General features: G+C 43.8%; 1 protein-coding gene across 1 annotated transcript in view; it reads left to right on the top strand.

The window, feature by feature from the left end:
- Nucleotides 1-14,776, top strand: part of BGN (biglycan) — a 65,385-nt gene extending 50,609 nt beyond the window's left edge. The window contains exons 4-8 of the mRNA XM_066580674.1: nucleotides 2,322-2,535; nucleotides 2,838-2,948; nucleotides 4,283-4,376; nucleotides 7,796-7,934; nucleotides 13,048-14,776. Of these exons, the coding sequence (XP_066436771.1) occupies nucleotides 2,322-2,535; nucleotides 2,838-2,948; nucleotides 4,283-4,376; nucleotides 7,796-7,934; nucleotides 13,048-13,245 (756 nt within the window). The 3' untranslated portion in view covers nucleotides 13,246-14,776. The remainder of the gene's footprint in view (nucleotides 1-2,321; nucleotides 2,536-2,837; nucleotides 2,949-4,282; nucleotides 4,377-7,795; nucleotides 7,935-13,047) is intronic.
- The last annotated feature ends 6,597 nt before the right edge of the window (nucleotides 14,777-21,373 follow it).

The raw sequence follows: 21,373 nt of genomic DNA, 5'->3' as shown, positions 1-21,373 counted from the left end.
ATGGCGACTATAGGACCGGCTACATTCTTACTTTTTAATTGTATTTATTAACGGTTACGTTTTAAGATATGGTATGACAAGGGCTTTTTCATGTGGGCTTTGTTCCAGCGCTACAATAACCAAAGGGAATCGGTTTAAGGTGAATTAGTATAAAAATGCATTTATTCATTGATGGCAATTAAAAAATGGCATGAATGAATTAATAAAATCAGTGAAATCTAATGAATCAGTCAACTTAAGAGTCCTGTGACACTCGCACGGTAAATCAGCAGCGATAGTTGCATTTCTGGAACATCAGGCCAAGATGTAAGTCACAAAAGAAATCTAGACAAAACACATTGTGGCGTATGATGCCGGTGACTCTACAATAAGACACAACGTGATGCAAGCTGCTAAGGTGATATGTAAAGTACAGCGGTGATCTTGGTTATAGATGGTAATTCTTTACTGGGAAGCGGACTGAAACGCGCGAGAACAGCATGTAGATTTTAGGAGGGGTGTCCAGCGGCACGTAGACCGACGTAGGCAACGATTCTGACTTGTTCGCCGCTTGCATTCAAGCATCTGTAAAGCAGTATGTATATGTTGGCTGCAGCGCACACAAATACATTGGATATTAGTGATATTATTACCAAGCCAAGCACCCATTCCATTGCTATCTCCCACATGGTCAACATGCAGAGCACCCCAGAAATGCTTCGTGCCATCCATTCCACTACACTCGACTATATACATCTTTGCATAGCTGCTGATCGCAGTCATTTTGAACTTTTTTTGAAAGATTTTAAGGGCTTATTCAGATGACTGAATTTGCAAATCCGCTTGCCTCAGGGCCGCGTATTTGCGCAGTAAACAAGGCGCATAGTATTGTACTTTTTGTTCTTGCAGGGCCTGTTCACATGTGCGCATAAAACACCTCCGCCCTGCTTTAAAAGGCTATTTAACTTAATGAGGTCCAGATGTGTTCTGTTTTTCATGGAATTGCGCAGCGTATCTTGCATTTTAGTATATATTTTCGCACCTCCCATAGACATCTATGGGGGCCTTTACTGCGAGATATGCAGAAAGATAGAGCAGGTCCTCTAATACAGGTTCGCAAAACACGTTCATGAGAATGATCCTATTGACATGAATGGCTTCTATTTTCTACGTATTGCACATCATATATTTTGCCTGCGCAAAAACGGGCGCCAAATACGTCCCTCCGAATAAGCCTAAAACTCACTTTTTTGATTTAAGCGCTGCATTTGTCTTTATCCTTTAGGCTCCATTCGCACGGGGCGGTTCGGTTGCGATTAAAAAAGCACCAAAAAGTGCATTTTTAAAACTGTGTGGTTTTTGCCGAATTTTACTAGAACTCTGGCAAAAACACACAAAGTTTTACAGATGTACTTTTTGTTGCGATTTTAAAGGCAAGTGAACTGCCCCGTGTGACTGGAGCCTTAGGGTGGATTCATACGAATGACTGCGGCACAGCTGTGGCATAGGAGAACGATGTTCGCCCATTGAAAGCAATGGGCTACCAGCGAGCGCGGGATGAATTTTCGGGAAGGGCTTAAAAATATAAGCCCTTCCCTGAAAACCATCCTAAAATGTGTAAAAATAAAAAAAAATGTATACTCACCTTTTCCCTGCAGCCGGAGTTCAGCCGTGTCCGTCCGGCAGTTCTCCTGAACTGCTCTGTGTAGTATTCAGCAGGCGGGGATTTAAAATCCCCGCCTGCTGTATGGGCTGCCTCTGATTGGTCACAGCCCTCACCAATCAAAGGCAGCTCTCACTCACCCATTCATGAATTCATGAATGGGTGAGTGAGTGAGTGCTGCCTCTGATTGGCTGAGCGCAGGGACCAATCAGAGGCAGCTCTCAGCTGTCATTCAATAGCCTAATGTGCAATTTCTCTGCTTTGCACGTGGAAAGAACCTATTATTTTTAATGGGCTAGTATCCATGAGTGATTTTTCTCTCACATTGATATCGCACCCGCCCATGAAAAAAATACCCTAATTCACCTTAAATTGATTTCCTTTAGTCATTTTAGCACTGAAACAAGCACCCAGCACGCGGACCATCATGAATTGCTGGGAAGATCTCTTTTGCCCCTGGATAGGTATTCTGCGGACCATTTGTATAGAGGTATAGTGATTGGGTGAGCAAAAACAGGTCTCAAAAGCTTTCAAAGTGGCCGTAGTTTGGACTCCCTATCCCTACTTACAGAATAAAGCTCTGGGGTACCTACTGAAACAATGATAAAGTCCTATGACTAGAATGAGTAGATAGATGACCTTTCATTTGAGTCAGTAAATCTATTTCCATTTCATGCAGGCCCTGGTTTTAGTCAACAACAAAATCTCCAAAATTAACGAGAAGGCATTTGAGCCGCTGCACAAACTGCAGAAGTTGTACATTTCGAAGAACAGCCTTGAAGAGATCCCTAAGAGTTTACCCAAGTCTCTGGTGGAGCTACGTGTTCACGAAAACAAGATTAAGAAGATTACTAAGGATGTATTCAATGGCCTTTCGAATGTGAACTGCATTGGTGAGTCCACACTTACTATATGGATGGTACAGCAACCTCGTACTACCACCTATCCCACCACAGCATAGTGAGGCCTACAGGACCCAGAGTAAGTCAAGAAGATAGTAAGGCCTACAGGACCCAGAGTAAGTCAAGAAGATTGGGAAATGGGGTTTGGGTAAGATAGTCCAGGTTAAAACTCCACTAATTTTCCTCCACTAATGACATATTTATGGTAGGTGATCTGTCATGGGAGCCCCACTGCTATTCCACATCGGCAGAACCTCTAAACTTTCCTTGTAATTGTGTATTTTTTTTTCTAGAGATGGGAGGAAATCCACTTGAGAATGGTGGTATTGAAGCTGGAGCTTTCGATGGATTGAAGCTCAACTACCTTCGTATCTCAGAAGCCAAATTAAGCGGCATCCCTAAAGGTAATTGGACATGGATTGAGTCCTTGAGCACTAGAAGAATAAAGGAAGATTCAGATGCCTACATTACATCTATGATCACAGAAGGAAATATGCTGAGTAGAAGGAGAGTGAACAGCTTGTACCAATAAACCATTTCTTTATCATCAGAGATCAACCACGTTGGAGTAAAGCACACATTTGGACTTATTAAAAAGGGTTGTCCAGTTGTAAACTATTAATTGCCTATATTCAGGATAGACCATTTACAGTAGATCAGCGAGGGTCTGCCAGCTGGGACCCCCGATGATCAGCTACTTGCTGGGTCAATGCGCTCATGCAATGAGCTGCAGACAGCTCTGTTCCCACAGCAGTGGCCAAGCTTAATATTACAGGCAACGTTCTCATTGAAATTAATGGGAACTTTAGCTGTAATTCCAGGCTTGGCCACTGCCATGGGAACAGAGCTGTTTGCTTTCTGCATAAATCAGCTCAGTGTAAACAGCTCATCAAAGGGGGTCCTGTGTGGTGGACCTCCGCTGATCTATTATTGAGAGATCGTGTGGATAGCCAATCAATAGCTTACACTGGACAACCCCGTTAACACAAGGTGCAAGGAAAATGATTTTGTAATTAGCTATTGCTGTGCAAACAAAACCCCATCAGACTTCTGTTTGTGCCCGAAGATTCAAAAATAGCTTGGAGGTGCATTTTATTTAGCCATATTGATAATTTATATAGCTCTGCTGTATGGATAGACGTTCATACTTTGAAACTTATGATTCAAAAGCAAGTAGCCGTGCCTACATGTGCAACTTAGGTGAAGCCCATGTGGCTGCAATGGGACTTCAGTACAGAAAGGGCCCAGTCCAGGTTGGTGTCATCATGGGTGACATGAACCTATGCCTTCTCCATAGGCCCTACAATACTGACAAACAAAGATAATGAGGAGGAGATGGGGGCAGAAAACAAGTATCAATTCCTCCTCTCTCAAGTGGTTAGGGATGTGGTGGAGCCAACCAGCACCAGGACTGGTGTGCCTTAATGGTATGTATGTCCTTGAAGCTATAGAAGTCCCAGCGTGTGCAGATAGTAAAGCAATATTCTATATATGTATTTTACAGTGACGCTACTCCAAAAGAACATCTCTTTGAGTAGACCACTGCTTTAGACTACCGTGTATATATATATATATATATATATATATATATATACACTCTTCCTTTATTTCCAGCTCAATCATTTTGCGGTGTACTTAACAGTATTTCATTTCAGTTTCAGTTTTAGGAATATACTTCGTAATGTTCTCATAAACTTGATATTTTAACCTACCCAAACCAATGTCTTAAACTTTCTAGGACTACCAAGCAGTCTAAACGAGCTCCATCTTGACCACAACAAGATTCAGGCAATTGAGATGGGAGATCTGAGCCAGTATCCCAGCTTATACAGGTAATAACTAATATACTATGTCTAAGAACCATTATTCAGTAGACTTATCTTCCAATGATTAACCCAAGTGTCTCCCATGACTGCCGTTTTATGGTCACTATAGGACAATCATCCAGCTCTGATGTATAGCATCTTCTTCTATGTTATCTACCTTAGGCATGTCAGAAGATATCATCAGTAGAGATGAGCGAGCGTACTCGGAAAAGCACTACTCGCTCGAGTAATTTGCTTTATCCGAGTATCACTGTGCTCGGGTCTGAAGATTCGGGTGCCGGCACGGAGCGGGGAGCTGCAGGGGAGAGCGGGGAGGAACGGAGGGGAGATCTTTCTCTCCCTCTCTCCCGCCCGCTCTCCCCTGCTCCCCGCTGCGACTCACCTGTCAGCCACAGCGGCACCCGAATCTTCAGGGACGAGCACAGCGATACTCGGATAAAGCACATTACTCGAGCGAGTAGTGCTTTTCCGAGTACGCTCGCTCATCTCTAATCATCAGTAGAAACTACTAGGATCTCAGCTAACGAAAGACTCCCCAATGAATGGGTTGTAGCAATCTGTAGAATGGTCTTACCCCTTCATCACTGGTTGGAGAATATGTAATTGGAAATCCAACGATTCAAGTAATGCTTTGTCAGAAACATTGAGTTTACGACTTCTAATGATGGAAATGTAAAAAGAACACTAAGGGCTGGGTCACACAAGCGTTTTTTGGTCCGATCTGCAAACGAGCTTGCGATCTGCAGATCTATAGACCCAATGCATCCCAATGGGATCGATCACATGTCCGCTTTTTATGTGGATGTGCAATAAATTATAGGACACAACGATTCGCAGAACGCGCCTATCTGCGTTCTGCGAATCGTTGTGTTCTATATAAAGGCGCTCAATGGGGCCGGCGGCAGCAGCGCCGACCCCATTGAGAACATGTGCTAAGATTGTTCTCCTCTGCCACAGCTGTGCCACAACTGTGGCAGAGAAGAACAATGTTCTCCCATTGAAGTCAATGGAGCCGGCAATACAGCCGGCTCCATTGAAAGCAATGGGCTGCCGGCAAGCGCTTGATGAATTTTCGGGGAAGGGCTTAAAATATAAGCCCTTCCCTGAAAAGCATCCTGGAAATGTGTAAAAAAAAAAAAAAAGTATACTCACCTTTTTCCTGCAGCCGGAGTTCAGCCGCGTCCGGCTGGCAGTTCTCCTGAACTGCTCTCTGTAGTATTTAGCAGGCTGGGATTTAAAATCCTGCTGAATGGGCTGCCTCTGATTGGTCACAGCCCTCACCAATCAGAGGCAGCTCTCACTCACCCATGAATGGGTGAGTGAGTGCTGCCTCTGATTGGTCCCTGCGCTCAGCCAATCAGAGGCAGCTCTCAGCTATTGAATGACAGCTGAGAGCTGCCTCTGATTGGTCCCTGTGCTCAGCCAAATGTTAAAAATGCATCACTCAAAAATCGCAAAGCACCAACTTGTGATGCGTTTTTAACATTAGAAAGTCCCATTGACAATCGCGTGAAAAAACTGTAGCGATATCGCGTTAAAATAACGCAAGTGGGCAGAAGCCCTAATATTAATAGGGTGCCTCAACTTTTCCCCAACAGATCAAAAAGGATCAGGGAAAGAAGGATCTGGGATGTTGAATTTCAACACTCGATCCTTTTGTTTCTTGGAAGATCAGCTGTCTGACTGTGGCTTACCTCTTTAAATACACAAATGTTTGGTTGAGCTGAATGTTGATGTGCATGGGGAGCCATTGGAAACAACTGCTGGATAAATCATTCATCCCACAGTTGTTTAAGATGCATAGACAACTTAAAGGAGTTGAATGATCTACTGAACTCCACTGCACCTTCTTTGGGGGCTTGATTAGGGTTTGAGGACATTGACCCTCACCACTGCTCTCTTTCATGTTCTCCAATAGAATAATCCCACCCAATCTCAGCCATATAGTTCTGGTTCTGGAATTTGCATGAACGGGGCATTAGGTTGTGCTCCTGGGACCTGTAGTTCAATGGGAGCACAGTGCCACAGGTGGGGGATGTTTGAGCTAGCTGGGTATGGAGTTCTCCAGCCAGCCAATCACCACCGGTCTGCTGCACATAAATACCAGCCCCTCTGGCTAGAGGGTGCTGGTTTCCTCATTTCCCTCCCAGTACCTTTGTGTTTGCATTCATGCATGTTGTTCTGTGGGTGTGAACAGCGACGTGTTCTGTGTGTCTGTGCAGGTGGCTGGACATGAGGTGAACAGCCCTGTTCAAGATGTAATGGTGTGAACAGCGACGTGTTGGTGTGTCTGTATTGTTTACCACTGTACATTTGCACATCAGGTTCATAGGGTTGTGTTGTTAGGGTAGGGACCCACTAGACAATGAGGGCCCTTGTCTCGGGCTTGTGGGCTTAAGTATATTGGCAAAGTATATTAGCCATAATATCTCGTACTGTAGCAATTCCATCTGTTTATGCATACTGATATGCTAGGTAAGTGTTTGGTGGTTGTCAGTTGTTGTGTCATGTCTGCTCGCGAATCCCATTCGCAGTTCACTTTGTTGTGGTGTTAGCGTGTTTCACATTTTCCCATACCAATCCTACTTTTCAGTGATATTTCTGGTTTACAGATCCAGCGTGTCCAGTTAGAACGTGACACTGAATTTGCTGAGAAAGATTCCTGATTGTACTAGTAGGGGACATGTCAGAGTTTAGCCTCTTCCTGGGTGCATGAACTCAATTAATGAAAGTTACATGCAAAATATTTCGAAGAGAAGTTCAGATAAAATGACACTCCGGGACATATTGGCAGACTTTATCTAAACATTAATAAATATGGGTATGCCTCTATTATTGTTAGCTCTCCATTTGGCAGGACAGAGACCTTCCTATCTATCATCTTCCAGTGGAAATTGATTTTTTTTACAGGAAATGAATCCTTTGGACATGCATATGAGCAAATAAATTATTACTAAAGCTATATACAGACCTGCCGTAGCTAAATAAACCTACATTTCCTACCCTCTCTCTCAACTCTTGCCTGGATATTGCGTGAATGGATTATAGAAATGGAAAACTACCAATGAGTAAGAAGAAGAAACCAAAATTGGAGTAAACACCACCCATAGAAACCCTATCCCAGGATTATTTTTATGGTCATGGACTGGGGTCATGCGTCCGTTGAGTAGACGATATGCACTCATACTGTTCTATGTAGTTAAGTCTTCTGCCAAGCTAACTCGATTTCCCAAGTTGACTTCTAAATGGGATGGAATTGGGTCAGAATCCCTTATTGATGCTAGAACCTAAGGGAGACCATGACTGCTGAACCTATTTTCACGAGTGACCAAAACTTGGCTTGACATAACTGCAATGATAAACGTTCACCACATGGGCTTGTTTTCTGCAGTCTAACAACCGTCTATGTCTGTGTGATGTTCTAGGCTAGGACTGGGATACAATAACATCAGAGCGGTGGAGAATGGCAGCCTCGCCTCCATGCCCATTCTCAGAGAACTCCATCTGGACAATAATAAGCTCTCCAAGGTTCCTCCAGGACTGCCTGACATGAAATTTCTCCAGGTAAGGATAAAATCACCCAACATTGGCGATGGTTTAAAAGGGGCATTTATTGGAGTATTTTTTAGAAGATGCCCCTTGCTTCTCTCTAATTTGGCTAATTTATTGTGGATGTGAGTGGTAGGACCTGTGTTGGAGAACTCAAGGATGTTCACATTTTATCTTGATGAAGTCTCATCCATACGTTGATCATATTGTGCCGATTATTAACCACACCAGCATTGATTGACCACTATCACCCCTGACTTAGGGCCCTGAACTATTATCGTCCAGATTCTTGCTGAATCTATCATGAATCGATGACCCCTTCTTGTCTGCTGATCAGAACAGGTCAGGCCGTATATCTAATGTACGTCATCAACAAGAAGCTCCTGTCCGCCAGGGCCGATATTCTTGCAGAACAATTTCAATGGCTAGTGGAATGTAAGCCCCAAGGAATTGCTGCAGTTCTCAATGCCAAAGAGGTCCAACGAGCTACTAGAAGGGGGTATCTAGTGAAGTGGCTATTCAGTGCATATCAATGTCACCAAATTGGGACTTTTAGGGTAAAAGGGTGTCAGTGGAAATTTGGTATGAATGGTAATATGACCAAGTGGCATTATGAGAACTTTTTGTGCAAAGTTTGCACCAAAGCGACTCCTCTTGCCCAAATCTTTAGCAAAGCATCATTTAGCTGTAGTATGGACTGCAACGTCTTCCGACTTCAGAAGTACTTGATCCCCAGTGCCTCACAGACCCCGATGGGCATTATTAGACACCAGAGCCTTGGTACTACTGCTACCTCTCTACCCCCTATAACTATACCACTGCTTTGTACAGAATGATCCCCCCTATGCACTGAGATAGTGTCGGATATACATACATGACATGCCAGCAGGCAAACATACATGACGTGCCAAATGTATGAGATTCCGGAGAGACTCTAGCCGCCTTTCTTCTAGGGTATAGGTTCTCCTAATATAAGCCTGACACGTTGAAATGAAGCTGAACTTTTCCTCCAAGTTGGTGTCAGGCTGCAGGGGCCATTTATTGATTTCCCATGAAGCTGCAGATTGCAGACAACATCTATTACAACGCGCGTCTTAACACCAGGCTTTGCAATTAACAAAAGGTCAGAGATGTGAGCCGCGCGTTGTCGGACCACAGGGGAGGCTGCAGCGTCGGGAAGCAGGAGGATCTGTTGAAGTAAAAGCTTTGAAACTGCAGCCGAGGGAAAGGCGATTACGGAAATATCTGCGTTGAGTAAATACAATCACAGTCCAGTCGGTCGGTGTTACACGGTCCGCTCGGGGCTCGTCATACCGCAATGCACAGGAGATGGCGGCGCTATAGAAAGGATATTAATAAGACGTGAAACCTTTACAAGACGGATTATTTATTTATACTTAATGTTACTAACATTAAAGAATCTTCTCCCTGCCACACTGGTGGGAATACGGCAGCGGTATTATCTTATTACCATGAAGAGGCACTACGAGGGGCTTCTGCGGTTACTATATCCGCCTCCTCCAAAGTATAAGTGTCAGCTAATTCTCTGCGAAGTTCTGTTGACTATTGTGGCCTACCATCCCGTGGCTATCCGAGGAGCGCAGGATCGCTTTCCTTGGATTATTTATTTAGTCATCGAATGAAAGAGTAAAAATGAGATGCGTGCCGAGGTGAACAGATATACTGTATATACACATACACTGATGCATGCATATATACTGCATATACATATTCACAGAACCACACCACGACTGTACGCACACCGGGTTACATACAAACATAGATTAAAAGATAGCATGTGCAGACAAACACATATGCAGGTACACATATACTAACACACATGTACACATATACAAACTCACATGTACTGATACACATATACTGACACACATGGACTGACACATATATACAAACTCACATGTACTGATACACATATACTGACACACATGGACTGACACATATATACAAACTCACATGTACTGATACACATATACTGACACACATGGACTGACACACATATACAAACTCACATGTACTGACACACATATAGAAACTCACATGTACTGATACACATATACAAACTCACATGTACTGATACACATAAACTAACACACATGTACTGATAGACATATACAAACTCACATGTACTGACACACATACTGATACACATATACCAACACACATATACTGACACACAAATACAAACTCACATGTACTGACACACACATACTAATACACATATACAAACTCACATACTGATACACATATACTAACACACATGTACTGATACACATATACCAACACACATGTGCTGACACACATATACTAACACACATGTACTGATACACATATACGAACACAGATGTACTGATACACGTATAAAAACTCACATGTACTGACACACATACTGATACACATATACAAACTCACATGTGCTGATACACATATACTAACACACATGTACTGATACACATAAACTAACACAGATGTACTGACACACATATACAAACTCACATGTACTGACACATATACTGACACGCATACTGATACACATATACAAACTCACATGTACTGATACACATATACAAACTCACATGTACTGACACACATATACTGTCACACATACTGATACACATATACAAACTCACATGTACTGACACACATATACTGTCACACATACTGATACACATATACAAACTCACATGTACTGACACACATATACTGACACACAAACTGATACACATATACCGACACACATGTACTGATACACATATACCGACACACATAAACTGACTAATATATATACATTTACTGACACACATGTACTGACTAACATATACTGAAACACATGTACTGAGTAAGGTATACTGACACACATAGACTAATACACATATACTGACACATATATACACATGTACTGACACACATATACACCTTATACGGACACACACATACTGACACACATACACAGATAAGCACAGGCATATACACAAATACACAGTTTTGTGCAGTATTTCAAGCTTCCGCTTGTGTATTTGCGTACCTCCGATAGACGTCTGTGGATCCTTTGCTGCGCAAAACGCAAAACGATAGAGCAGGACCTACTTTTTTGCACACACAAAATGTGCGAGCAAAATACGATCTTGAGAGCGAATCAATTCAAATCGATGGGCTCTATTCTCTCTGTTTTGTGCATGAGCGAATATCCACACAAACACAGTTGTGTGATGCCGCCCTTACAGATAGACACACATATACATACACTAGCTGATATACCCGGTTTCGCCCGAGTTAATTTGGTACTGGGATTTATCTGGTGTTCACACAGAAAATCTTATGAAGTCGTGCTTACTTTAGAGATACTGAGGAAAAACATATGTTCACCATTTTGCATGGTTCTTTGCGTTACCCTGGAAACACCACGTGGAGGTAACCATGCGACGTTTCCTTTATATAAAATGACATCAGGAAGTAAGAGAATTAGATTACGTATGTAAAATTTGGATGCTAATTCTTTTGCGCTTAGAATTGAATAATCAAGTTGGGACCCATTAGCTTTTCCTATTTATGACATATTCAATGCTTGTGCCAAATTTCAAGGTTTTTTGACATCAGGAAGTGAGAGAATTAGATTCCATACTTAAAATTTGGACGCTAGTTCTTTTGAGCTAGAATTGAATAATCGAGTTGGAACCCATTAGCTTTTCCTATTTATGACATAATCAATGCTTGTGCCAAATTTCAAGTTTTTTAACATCGGGAAGTGAGAGAATTAGATTCCGTACGTAAAATTTGGACGCTAGTAATTTTGCGCTAGAATTGAATAATCAAGTTGGGACCCATTAGCTTTTCCTATTTATGACATAATCAATGCTCCTTCCAAATTTCAAGTTTCTATGACATCAGGAAGTTGGAGAATTAGTGGCGAGTCAGTCAGTCAGTGAATCAGTGAGTCAGTGAGGGCTTTAGTCTTTATATATATAGATACTGTAGATATATACAAGTTCGCAGGTGTAGGGCGGCTTCACACGGGCGTATTGCAAAATACGCTCTCTCCTGCTGAACTTTTTTGCTCAGTGAACGATGGTACTTTGCGTGCTTCCCTGAGTGCAGTACTGGGCATTTTTGTGCAGGCACCGCTAATCCACATGTGCGCTGGAATAACCCTGCCCTGGTTTAAATGTCTATTAAGCCAAACAAGGTACCGGTGTGCACATTTGCACACCTCTCATAGACCTCTATGGGGCTAGTAATAGCAGGTCCTATTTTTTTTGTGCCATTGAGAACCATTTGCACAAAAAACCGAAATGAGAATAAACCCATTGAAATCAACGGGTTCGATTCTCATCGTATTGTACACAGGTCTGGAAAAACGCACTAAAATACTGTTGTGTGAAGAAGCCCATACATATACATACAGTAGATACACGGATACATGCACGCATATACATACATGCACGACAAACTGTACTATACAGACACAGATTTACATGCATAAGCATGCAGTGCGAGTGATCTCAGAGGCGGACTAAGGGCTTATTCAGACGGGTGTATATCGCTTGGGTCTTCATGCCCAGCCGATATACGCTGCCCGTCTCTGCAAGGGGAGGAGGTAGGACAGGAGCTAGTGCACTGAACTCCCGCCCCCTCTCCGCCCCTTGCCACTGTTTGCAATGGGAGGGGTGGGCAGGGGAAGAGCTAAGTCCCGCCCAATTGCAAGCAGTGGCGAGGGGCAGGGAGGGGGCAGGAGCTCAGTGCACTTGGGGAGAGGGGCAGCGTATATCTGCCGGGCGTGAAAACCCAACCGATATACGCTCATCTGAATAAGCCCATAGATATGATACGGACGTCCTTGGGTGGGTCCCATCAGGTGGAGGGTCTTGTCTACCGACCTTCACAAGAACCTTCCTCTGAATAGATATTATGTCTCCTTCAGAACTTGAAATGCTCTATGTGGCCCGTCTCCACTTTAGACCATTGTGGAGGGTATTGATTTGGACCGCTTTCTTTTCCACTGTATGTCCTAATCTGTAGATCCTATCGAAAGGCATTAACATGTTACTATGTATCCCCGGCCTTTACCCTACGCTTGGCCCTTTCTCATATCTTTGGCTTTTATCTCCAACAGGTCGTCTACTTGCACTCCAACAACATTACCCAAGTCGGAGTCAATGACTTCTGCCCAGTAGGCTTCGGGGTGAAACGCGCCTACTACAACGGCATCAGCCTCTTCAACAACCCGGTGCCTTATTGGGAGGTGCAGCCGGCGACTTTCCGCTGTGTTACTGACCGCCTGGCCATCCAGTTTGGAAACTACAGAAAGTAAAGCAGCAGGAAGATTATCAAAGGATCAAAGAAAGTGAAAGAGAGCGACAGCAAAAAACCGAAGAGTAGAGCAAAAATAAAAATGTAACAAATAAACCCAGTGATACTCAATAAGAGGGTGTGTAAGGCAGTCATTAAATCCCACGCTTCGTGTCCCGCCTGAGTCCTGGCACAGCTGTATAAATAACCAGAAAGGGACATCAGGTAGGAAGTAGCTGCACTAAACTTGTATAGCCACAGTTCTGTATCCCCCCAACCCCCCCCCCCCCCCATGACGAAAAGCTTTGTAGCCAGCCTGTAGCTTTGTCCGAATTACAACTCCCAGCATGCTTCCTGGCCGGGCAAGCCACAGGGTGCCTATCTTTCATATAATGCACTAAGAGTGCAATGTGTAAGATGTGCAGTTCCTTTAATTACCGTTATGAGACTGATGTCAGGTGCCTGTCAGCACTCAATGAGTTAAATGGGTTGTAAACTATTGATGGCCTACCCTCAGGATAGATCATCAATAGTAGATCCGTCTCTTAGGAACCTAGTTGGGCTGGTGCATTTGTGCACTTAGCTGAATTTTGTAGGACGCAGACAGCGCCGTTCCTACTGCAGTGGCCAAGCTTGGTATTGCATGCCAAGTTTTTAATAGGAATTTTACCTATAATACCCAAAGTGGCCACTGCAGTAGCAACAGAGCTGTCCGCTTCCTGTAAAAAAAAAAACAAAAAAAAAACATTGCACAAACACACCAGTACAGACAACAGGTGTGCCTGCTATAAACCCACCCTTATCTACTAATGTTGGCCTATCCCAAGGCCTTCAGTAGTTTACAACTAGACACCCCCTTTAATCTCCCATGATATAGTCAGCATTGGTGATGTATGACTAGCTTCCACTGAATGCAGCCTTCTACATATGATCTCTCAGCATCTTCTACCTTTTCTCTTCAGTGATGGCAATTGATTTTTGTAAACCGGCAAACATTACCGTTTCGTATAAACTTCCAAGACCGGCGTGGGCGTTGGTAAATTACTTGACCGCTTAGAATACAATTTACCAGCCCACAGAGACCGGCTTCAGTTTTCTCGTTTTATTAACTATCGCAGGGCTCATCCATGTCAAGAACAATAGTCTCCATGCTTTGCAGTGCAAGGTATTGCAGGGTCCCGAAGCCATGAAAGGGTTAAACCTCCCTCTATGGTACAAATGTAGTAGCCCGCTGGGACCGCGCTTTCTAGAGATTACGCCGCCTGTGATGGTAGCGCAGCACTTTATCCCTAATTCATGCAGGATCATGCAAACTTTGTAAACCGCATGCAGTAGTAGTGGCCTTTATGGTAACTTTGTGCCTTTGTAAATTGCTTCTTTGCGGAATCAGTGGGCTCATGATATGGTTATATTGCCATCTAGAGGGAATCAATGGCATTACGTGCAAGCAGGGTGCAAGCCATGTTAAGCTATCTTGTATTTCTTTTACGTAAAAAAAAAAAAATGTGTTTTTCTTTGTAGATATTCCAAAAGCAATAAAATCAGTGGTGGAACATCGGTATCATCTTAGGAGTTTCTTCGGCAGTTTATGACGTTCAATCAACATTATTTCCGCAGTAACGTTACGTAAAATGTCAAATATTCACATCTTTTTTAGTTCTTGTTTTTCTGTTCGAAAGCTATACTACGCTAAGGCCGAACTCACACGGCCGTATTTGCACATCTAAATTTTGCGCAAGCAATATACAAAGACTAGAAACCATTGATTTCAATAGGCTTATTCACATTTCCGTATTTTGGTCGCGCGCAAAAAAAAAAAATTCTGCATATTTGCGTACCAAAGCTCCCTATAGAAGTCTCCATCAGGGCTCGGTCACACGAGCGTTTTTTGGTCCGATCTGCATCCCAATGAGATCTGTCACATGTCCGCTTTTTATGCGGATGTGCGATAAATTATAGGACACAACGATTCGCAGAACGCGCCTATCTGCGTTCTGCACATCACTGTGTTCTATATATGCGCACAATGGGGCTGGCGACAGCAGCGCCGATCGCATTTAGAACGTATACTAAAGATCGTTCTCCTCTGCCACAGCTGTATTGAATGACAGCTGAGAGCTGCCTCTGATTGGTCCCTGCGCTCAGCCAATCAGAGGCAGCACTCACTCACCCATTCATGAATTCATGAATGGGTGAGTGAGAGCTGCCTCTGATTGGTGAGGGCTGTGACCAATCAGAGGCAGCCCATTCAGCCGGCAAAATCCCCGCCTGCTGAATACTACAGAGAGCAGTTCAGGAGAACTGCCGGCCGGACGCGGCTGAACTCCGGCTGCAGGAAAAAGGTGAGTATACTTTTTTTTCTATTTTTACACATTTTCAGGATGGTTTTCAGGGAAGGGCTTATATTTTAAGCCCTTCCCCGAAAATTCATCCAGTGCTTGCCGGCAGCCCATTGCTTTCAATGGAGCCGGCTGTATTGCCGGCTCCATTAAGTTCAATGGGCGAACATCGTTCTCCTCTGCCACAGCTGTGGCAGAGGATAGCGGGCAGCGCTCCTTTGATCGGGGCCCTGCACCTAGCAGCGTTTTCAGCGAATCGTCGGCCCTGGTCATGCGATTTGCGGATGCGCATCTGTTATGCGATCCGCAAATCACGCGAAAAAACGCCCGTGTGACTGAGGCCTCACACAGACTTTTAGGGAAGGGAAGACGCCTTTAAAGGGTTTATCCAGGAAATAACATGTCTGGTCTACTTACAGTAGGTTATCAATGTATGATACGTTGGGCTCCAAGACCCTCGCTGATGGACAGAGCAAGAGGGGCCCTGACACACTCTTGTTCTCAGACTTGTGGCCGTGTCTGGTACTACAGCTCTGCCCAATCTAAGGGCTTTTACTCACTAGCGTTTTTTTTAACGCTGCGATATCGCTGCGTTTTTATCAATGGGACGTTCTAATGTTAAAATCGCATCGCACAAAAATTGTAAAAGCAGAAACTTGCGATTTTTGTGCGATGCGATTTTAACATTAGAAAGTCCCATTGATAAAAACACAGCGATATCGCAGCGTTAGAAAAGACACTAGTGGGTGAAAGCCCTAAAGGTGGATTCACATGGGCGTGTTCGTGTGCGCAAAATTTGCACGCACTATACGTAGAGAACAGAATCCATTGATTTCAAAGGGTTTGTCCTCATTTTCATTTTTCGTACGCGTCTTTCGCCTGTGTGACATACTCCTGTGTAAAGTCACCCTAAAAGAGCTCCTGCATACAAGCGCATTTGCGATCAATAGGTTCATTCACATTTATTCTTTTTGCGCATGCATTTCTCGCACATCCCAGAAAAATAGGAACTGCTCAATTTCTCTGCACATTTGCGCACCAAAGGTCCAGATAGAAGCCTATGGGAGGTGTGCGCGATGCGCAGCAGCATGTGCTGCATGTGCAGTACATGGCGCTTTTACGCCACGGAAAAACGTTTGCGTGACCTGATGCATAGGAATCCAATGCATCAGATGGTAGTGTATATCGGCCGGCTATGAAAACGGCGGCTGATATACGCTCATGTGAATAACCTCTCAGCTGTATACAGAAAACAGCGGGTGGTCAGTTATCTGCATACATCCCCTTTGTTCTGCCATGGGGCTGCAGCTGAATACAATGTAATCTGCACTCCCGTGGAGAATCACAGCCTGCGGTCCCTGCTATCAGCTGCCCGGCTGAACGATGGATTTTAAGCTCAACTAAAAATCCTCGTTCAGACGATAAGCAAACGATAGTAGCATTTACACGCAACGATTATCGCTCAAAATACATAGTTTCAACGAATTTTGAGTGATAATCGTTGCATCTAAATGGGACTTTCATTTTGCAGACAATCTTATTTCTCTATGTCTTATACATAAAAGGGTCCAGAGCAGCGGAGGAAATCAGGATGTATGAAGATACCCAACTCCTCCAATGTGTTTGAAGACATTTTGCTGTCTTGGCTGATTTGGACAGGTTTAAGGGATGATTTGCTGGGCGCAGATGCCCGATAGGTCATCCCAGCGATAGTCCTTCTTGTGCTTTTATACGGGCCGATCCGTGTTAGTCGTTCAGTCGGGGCAGTATATACACTGAACGATCATTATTGAGATTGCCACTGGATGCAACAATCTGAATGATTTATTGGCCCGAGTCATTGGTCAACCCTTGCTTTCGACAAACACTTGATAGTCATGCAGCATCAAGCCATGGATGTTCTCTACTAGCCCAGCCTGCCATGACGGACCCTGATGGGGCATTTAACGAAGAGGGAGAGGGTGTTCTGTATTAAAAGTCTTGGTTTAACCCTTTAAGTCTCATTATCTTCTTCAGGCCACCCGTGCTGCTATCCCCCACCGTTAATGCAAATAAGCCGAGGGTCTGTGTCCCGGTACTACAGATGGGGGATAAAGTTTCAACTTTTGTGGTAACCTATTAAATAAAGAATGCTGCTCTGAGAAACCGCACACTGGTTTGTAATTACTTTCAGAATGAAATGTCTTCCTTCATTAATGCTTAAATATTAGGAGAACAATCCCCCCCTCTGTTCTCGCTGCTATAAATCATATGTGGTAAAATATTGATGATCGGGTTGGGGTTCACACAGGAGCATTTCAGTTCCTCTTCCTACTGAGGTACAGGTTACAGCCGCTGTAGCCGCTCTGGCATCTACTGGTTGTTAAATAGTGACGGATTCTTAAAGGGGTTGTTCAGTTGTAAACTATTGATAGCCCATCCTTAGGATAGGCCATCTAAAGAAGATCTGTGGGGGTCCACCATCTAGAACCCCCCACTGACAAGCTGTTCTCCGGGCCGGTGTGTTTGTGTAGTGAAGTGATTTCTCAGAAAGCCAACAGCTCCATTCCCACTGCAATGGCCTGGCTTGGTATTGCACCCATTCATTTCAATGAAAACTTGGCCTGCAATACCAAACCTGGCCACTGCAGTGGGAACAGAGCTGCCTGCTTCCTCTAGAAATTAGCTCAGTGCATAAGAACGCCAACCTGTGAATTGGTAAGGATCCTGGGTAGTAGACGCCCACTCATTTACCATTTATGGCCTATCCTAAGCATGGGCAATCAATATTTTATATCTGGACAACCTCTTTAAGGGCCTATTCACACTTGTGTATTCTCTGTCCATATTGTTCTCTGACTGAATATAGAAAGCACACAGACCCATTGAAATAAATTGGTGTATTCAGACGTGCTTTTTTTACGCGGACTAGTTGCGTGTAAAAGAACAAAACTGCAGCATGTCCTATTTTAGGGCTTATTCAGACGTGCGTATTTACATCAGTATTTTGTGAGCCAAAACCAGGAGTGGAGAGAAAGTAGAATGGAAAGATTTGCATTTCTTCCGTATTTTGGACCATCTCCTGGTTTTGGCTTACGGCGGCTTCACAGGAGTGTATGAGCGAAAACGCTAGCTTCAGCGCAACATATTTGTACGCGCACAAATTTGTTGAGGTTGATTTGTGCGCATGTCTGTGCGTATTACTCTACTGTCGCAGGAACAAAGATGTGATTTTGCCACGATTTTCTCACGCCAAAATCGCGATCGCCCATGCGAAACTAGCCTTAAGGTACACACAGGAGCATTCATCAACTCATTGGCGTAACTAAAGGCTCAATGGGCCCTGATGCAAAAGGTGAGCTGGCCCCCCCCCCCTCTATCTGTATCTGTACCCGTACCCATACCTAAACCATGCTGTACAGAAGCATGACTTGAAGCTTCTGGGCCCCAATGCAGAACCTGTAACAGGGGCCCCCACTATAATGCTTTATTCATAGTACTGGGCTCCCTATATGGAGAAGAGAGGCCTTATGGGCCCCCTAAGGCTCCTGGGTCTGGGTGCAACCGCATCCCCTGCATCCTCTATAGTTACGCCCCTGCATCATCTTATACAACTTCTTCAAGATTGAGTCCAAGGGTGCACCAACATGGAAGCAACCTATATACAGTAGATACTACGGGATCCACTTCTGGGGGTGCCCCACTTGCAGGTGGATTTAGAGGCTGCACAGACATTGCGGTATACAGTAACAGTCTTTACTTGGCAGCTGAATTAGGGGTACAGTCACGTTGCAACACAGATTCAGATACTTTGGCAAAACAATCTGTAACTCTCGACAATACAGACTCTTGGCAACACTGTCTCCAATTGCTGGCTGCCCTGGCAGAATCAAGGTGTACTGGGGCCTTAAAGGGGTTGTCTGGGACTTTTACTATTGATGACCTATCCTCAAGATAGAGGGTCTGCCACCAAGGAACCCACTTGGACTACTGTCAGTGTGGAAGCGCTGGAAGCAGATAGCACTGTCAACATTACAGCAGCCCAGTTTGATACTGCAGTCATAGCACCCATTGAATTCCGCTTCCATTGACGATAGGTAATAAACAGTAAACTTCCCAGATAATGCCTTTAACTAAACCCGAGCAAGTGTAGCATTTGTCTACCTTCACTAGATCAACTTTTTGAATCCCCCTTCATACTGGTGAAATAGTGATGTTCTTTGGGTACACACAGGAGCTTTCAAATTCGTCTTTTTATGTAACTTCAAAACTGAGAATCTTGGCTTATATAGAGTAGAAGGAGCCATTGTACTATGGTGCTCATAGGTAATGACCAACACTAGTGACATCTAAGAAGCAACCTCTGTAGCAACTATAGGACCCATTGGTGGCTGACTCTAACAGAAACTGACCGCATCCACCTTCCTCGTGGGTGGTGAGACACCCTAATTAAGGTTCCATCTCTTAACAGGCTCTACAATGTTAGTAAACCTGAGATTGGAAATTGGCACAGGCATACATCATCATTCCCATCCTAGTGCCATGGCCCCTTTAAACAGCTAATCGAGGATTTGGTCCCCTACTGATCTGATATTGATGACCAGTCCTAATGATAGGTCACCAATGTAAAAGTTCTGGAGAACCCTTTAACTCTTTGATTTAACACTGCTTGACATTGAACTTTGGTCAGATAGTCATGTTGAGATAGGTTCTCACCTGTGGCACGTGTATGTAAGAGGGGACATGCCAAGACTCTAGAAGGTACTTTCACTAGACATTGTATGGTCATAGTCAAAGTGGTTCTGGGAAAGGGTACAAAGCATTGAAACATTAAGAACCATTCATCTAGAACACATCCAAGGAGCAAACCCTATAAGAACAGATGCCTATTCTTTCATGCTTCTGCTCCGTTACACACCCTTACATTTCAATCCCTTGGATCTGGGCAAAGCATTTCCTCTGAGGAAACTTTACAGTGCTCCGGGGTTTTTCAGAGGAAGCATTAAATTCAGAGAAGATTACAAATCTGTGGGTACAGCCAAACATTCCATAAGACTCCTTGACATCTGTTCTTTCGCTCGTCTTTTGACTAGGAGAGCAGATGTCAAGGTGTCTACAATTAATGACTTTCTCATACCGCCTCCCTTCTATCTAGTTATACCTTGTCATGAAGCTCTGATGTCAAGTATCTTCTTCACCCTGACATCAGATTCAGCATTGCCTGAGATTTTGCAGTAGCGATATGTAAAACATGTAAGTATTAATCATCTTCAGCATGAGATTTGTGCATTTAATATCGATTCCAGATCAGTGTCGGTATATTATTTTTCTCTAGTCACTAGTTGTTGGCCATCAGAAGAAGACTGTATAGTCCTGGGTATTATTGGTAAGAAGCTGAGGTACCTAGCCACATTGTCATTCCACTATCTTCTGATCTATGGGCACAGGGAACCAAGAAAGTCCATGTTGTTCCATCTTCCTTATTTGCATAAATTACCCAGAGGAGTGTACATGGCCGTATAAGACTCCTCACTCATCTCTCAGGTGTCTTCTCACGCCTCTTTTGGGTGCTCTCTTTGGGAAGAGACAATGCCATCCCCTGACCTACTCACCCCCTAGGTGTCTCCACAAACTTTTTGGGTGCTCTCCTTAAGGAGAGACGGCATCCCCCTTGACCCATTGTAAAACCTGGTATGGCTTCCCTACATCACTATCTTCAGCAGAAATGGAATTTAAGACATTAACTGCTTATGCTTTTTTAGATGTCTACTCTTTCATGGTTTCTGTGATCTGCAATCAAATTTTCACTGTCCTTTTTCTATCTCTCTCCTT

This window comes from Eleutherodactylus coqui, chromosome 10, assembly GCF_035609145.1.
Source record: "Eleutherodactylus coqui strain aEleCoq1 chromosome 10, aEleCoq1.hap1, whole genome shotgun sequence".
In the NCBI taxonomy this organism is placed as follows: domain Eukaryota; kingdom Metazoa; phylum Chordata; class Amphibia; order Anura; family Eleutherodactylidae; genus Eleutherodactylus; species Eleutherodactylus coqui.
The sequence above is the reverse complement of the archived record's forward strand: the minus strand, read 5'-3'. Positions and strand labels throughout refer to the sequence as shown.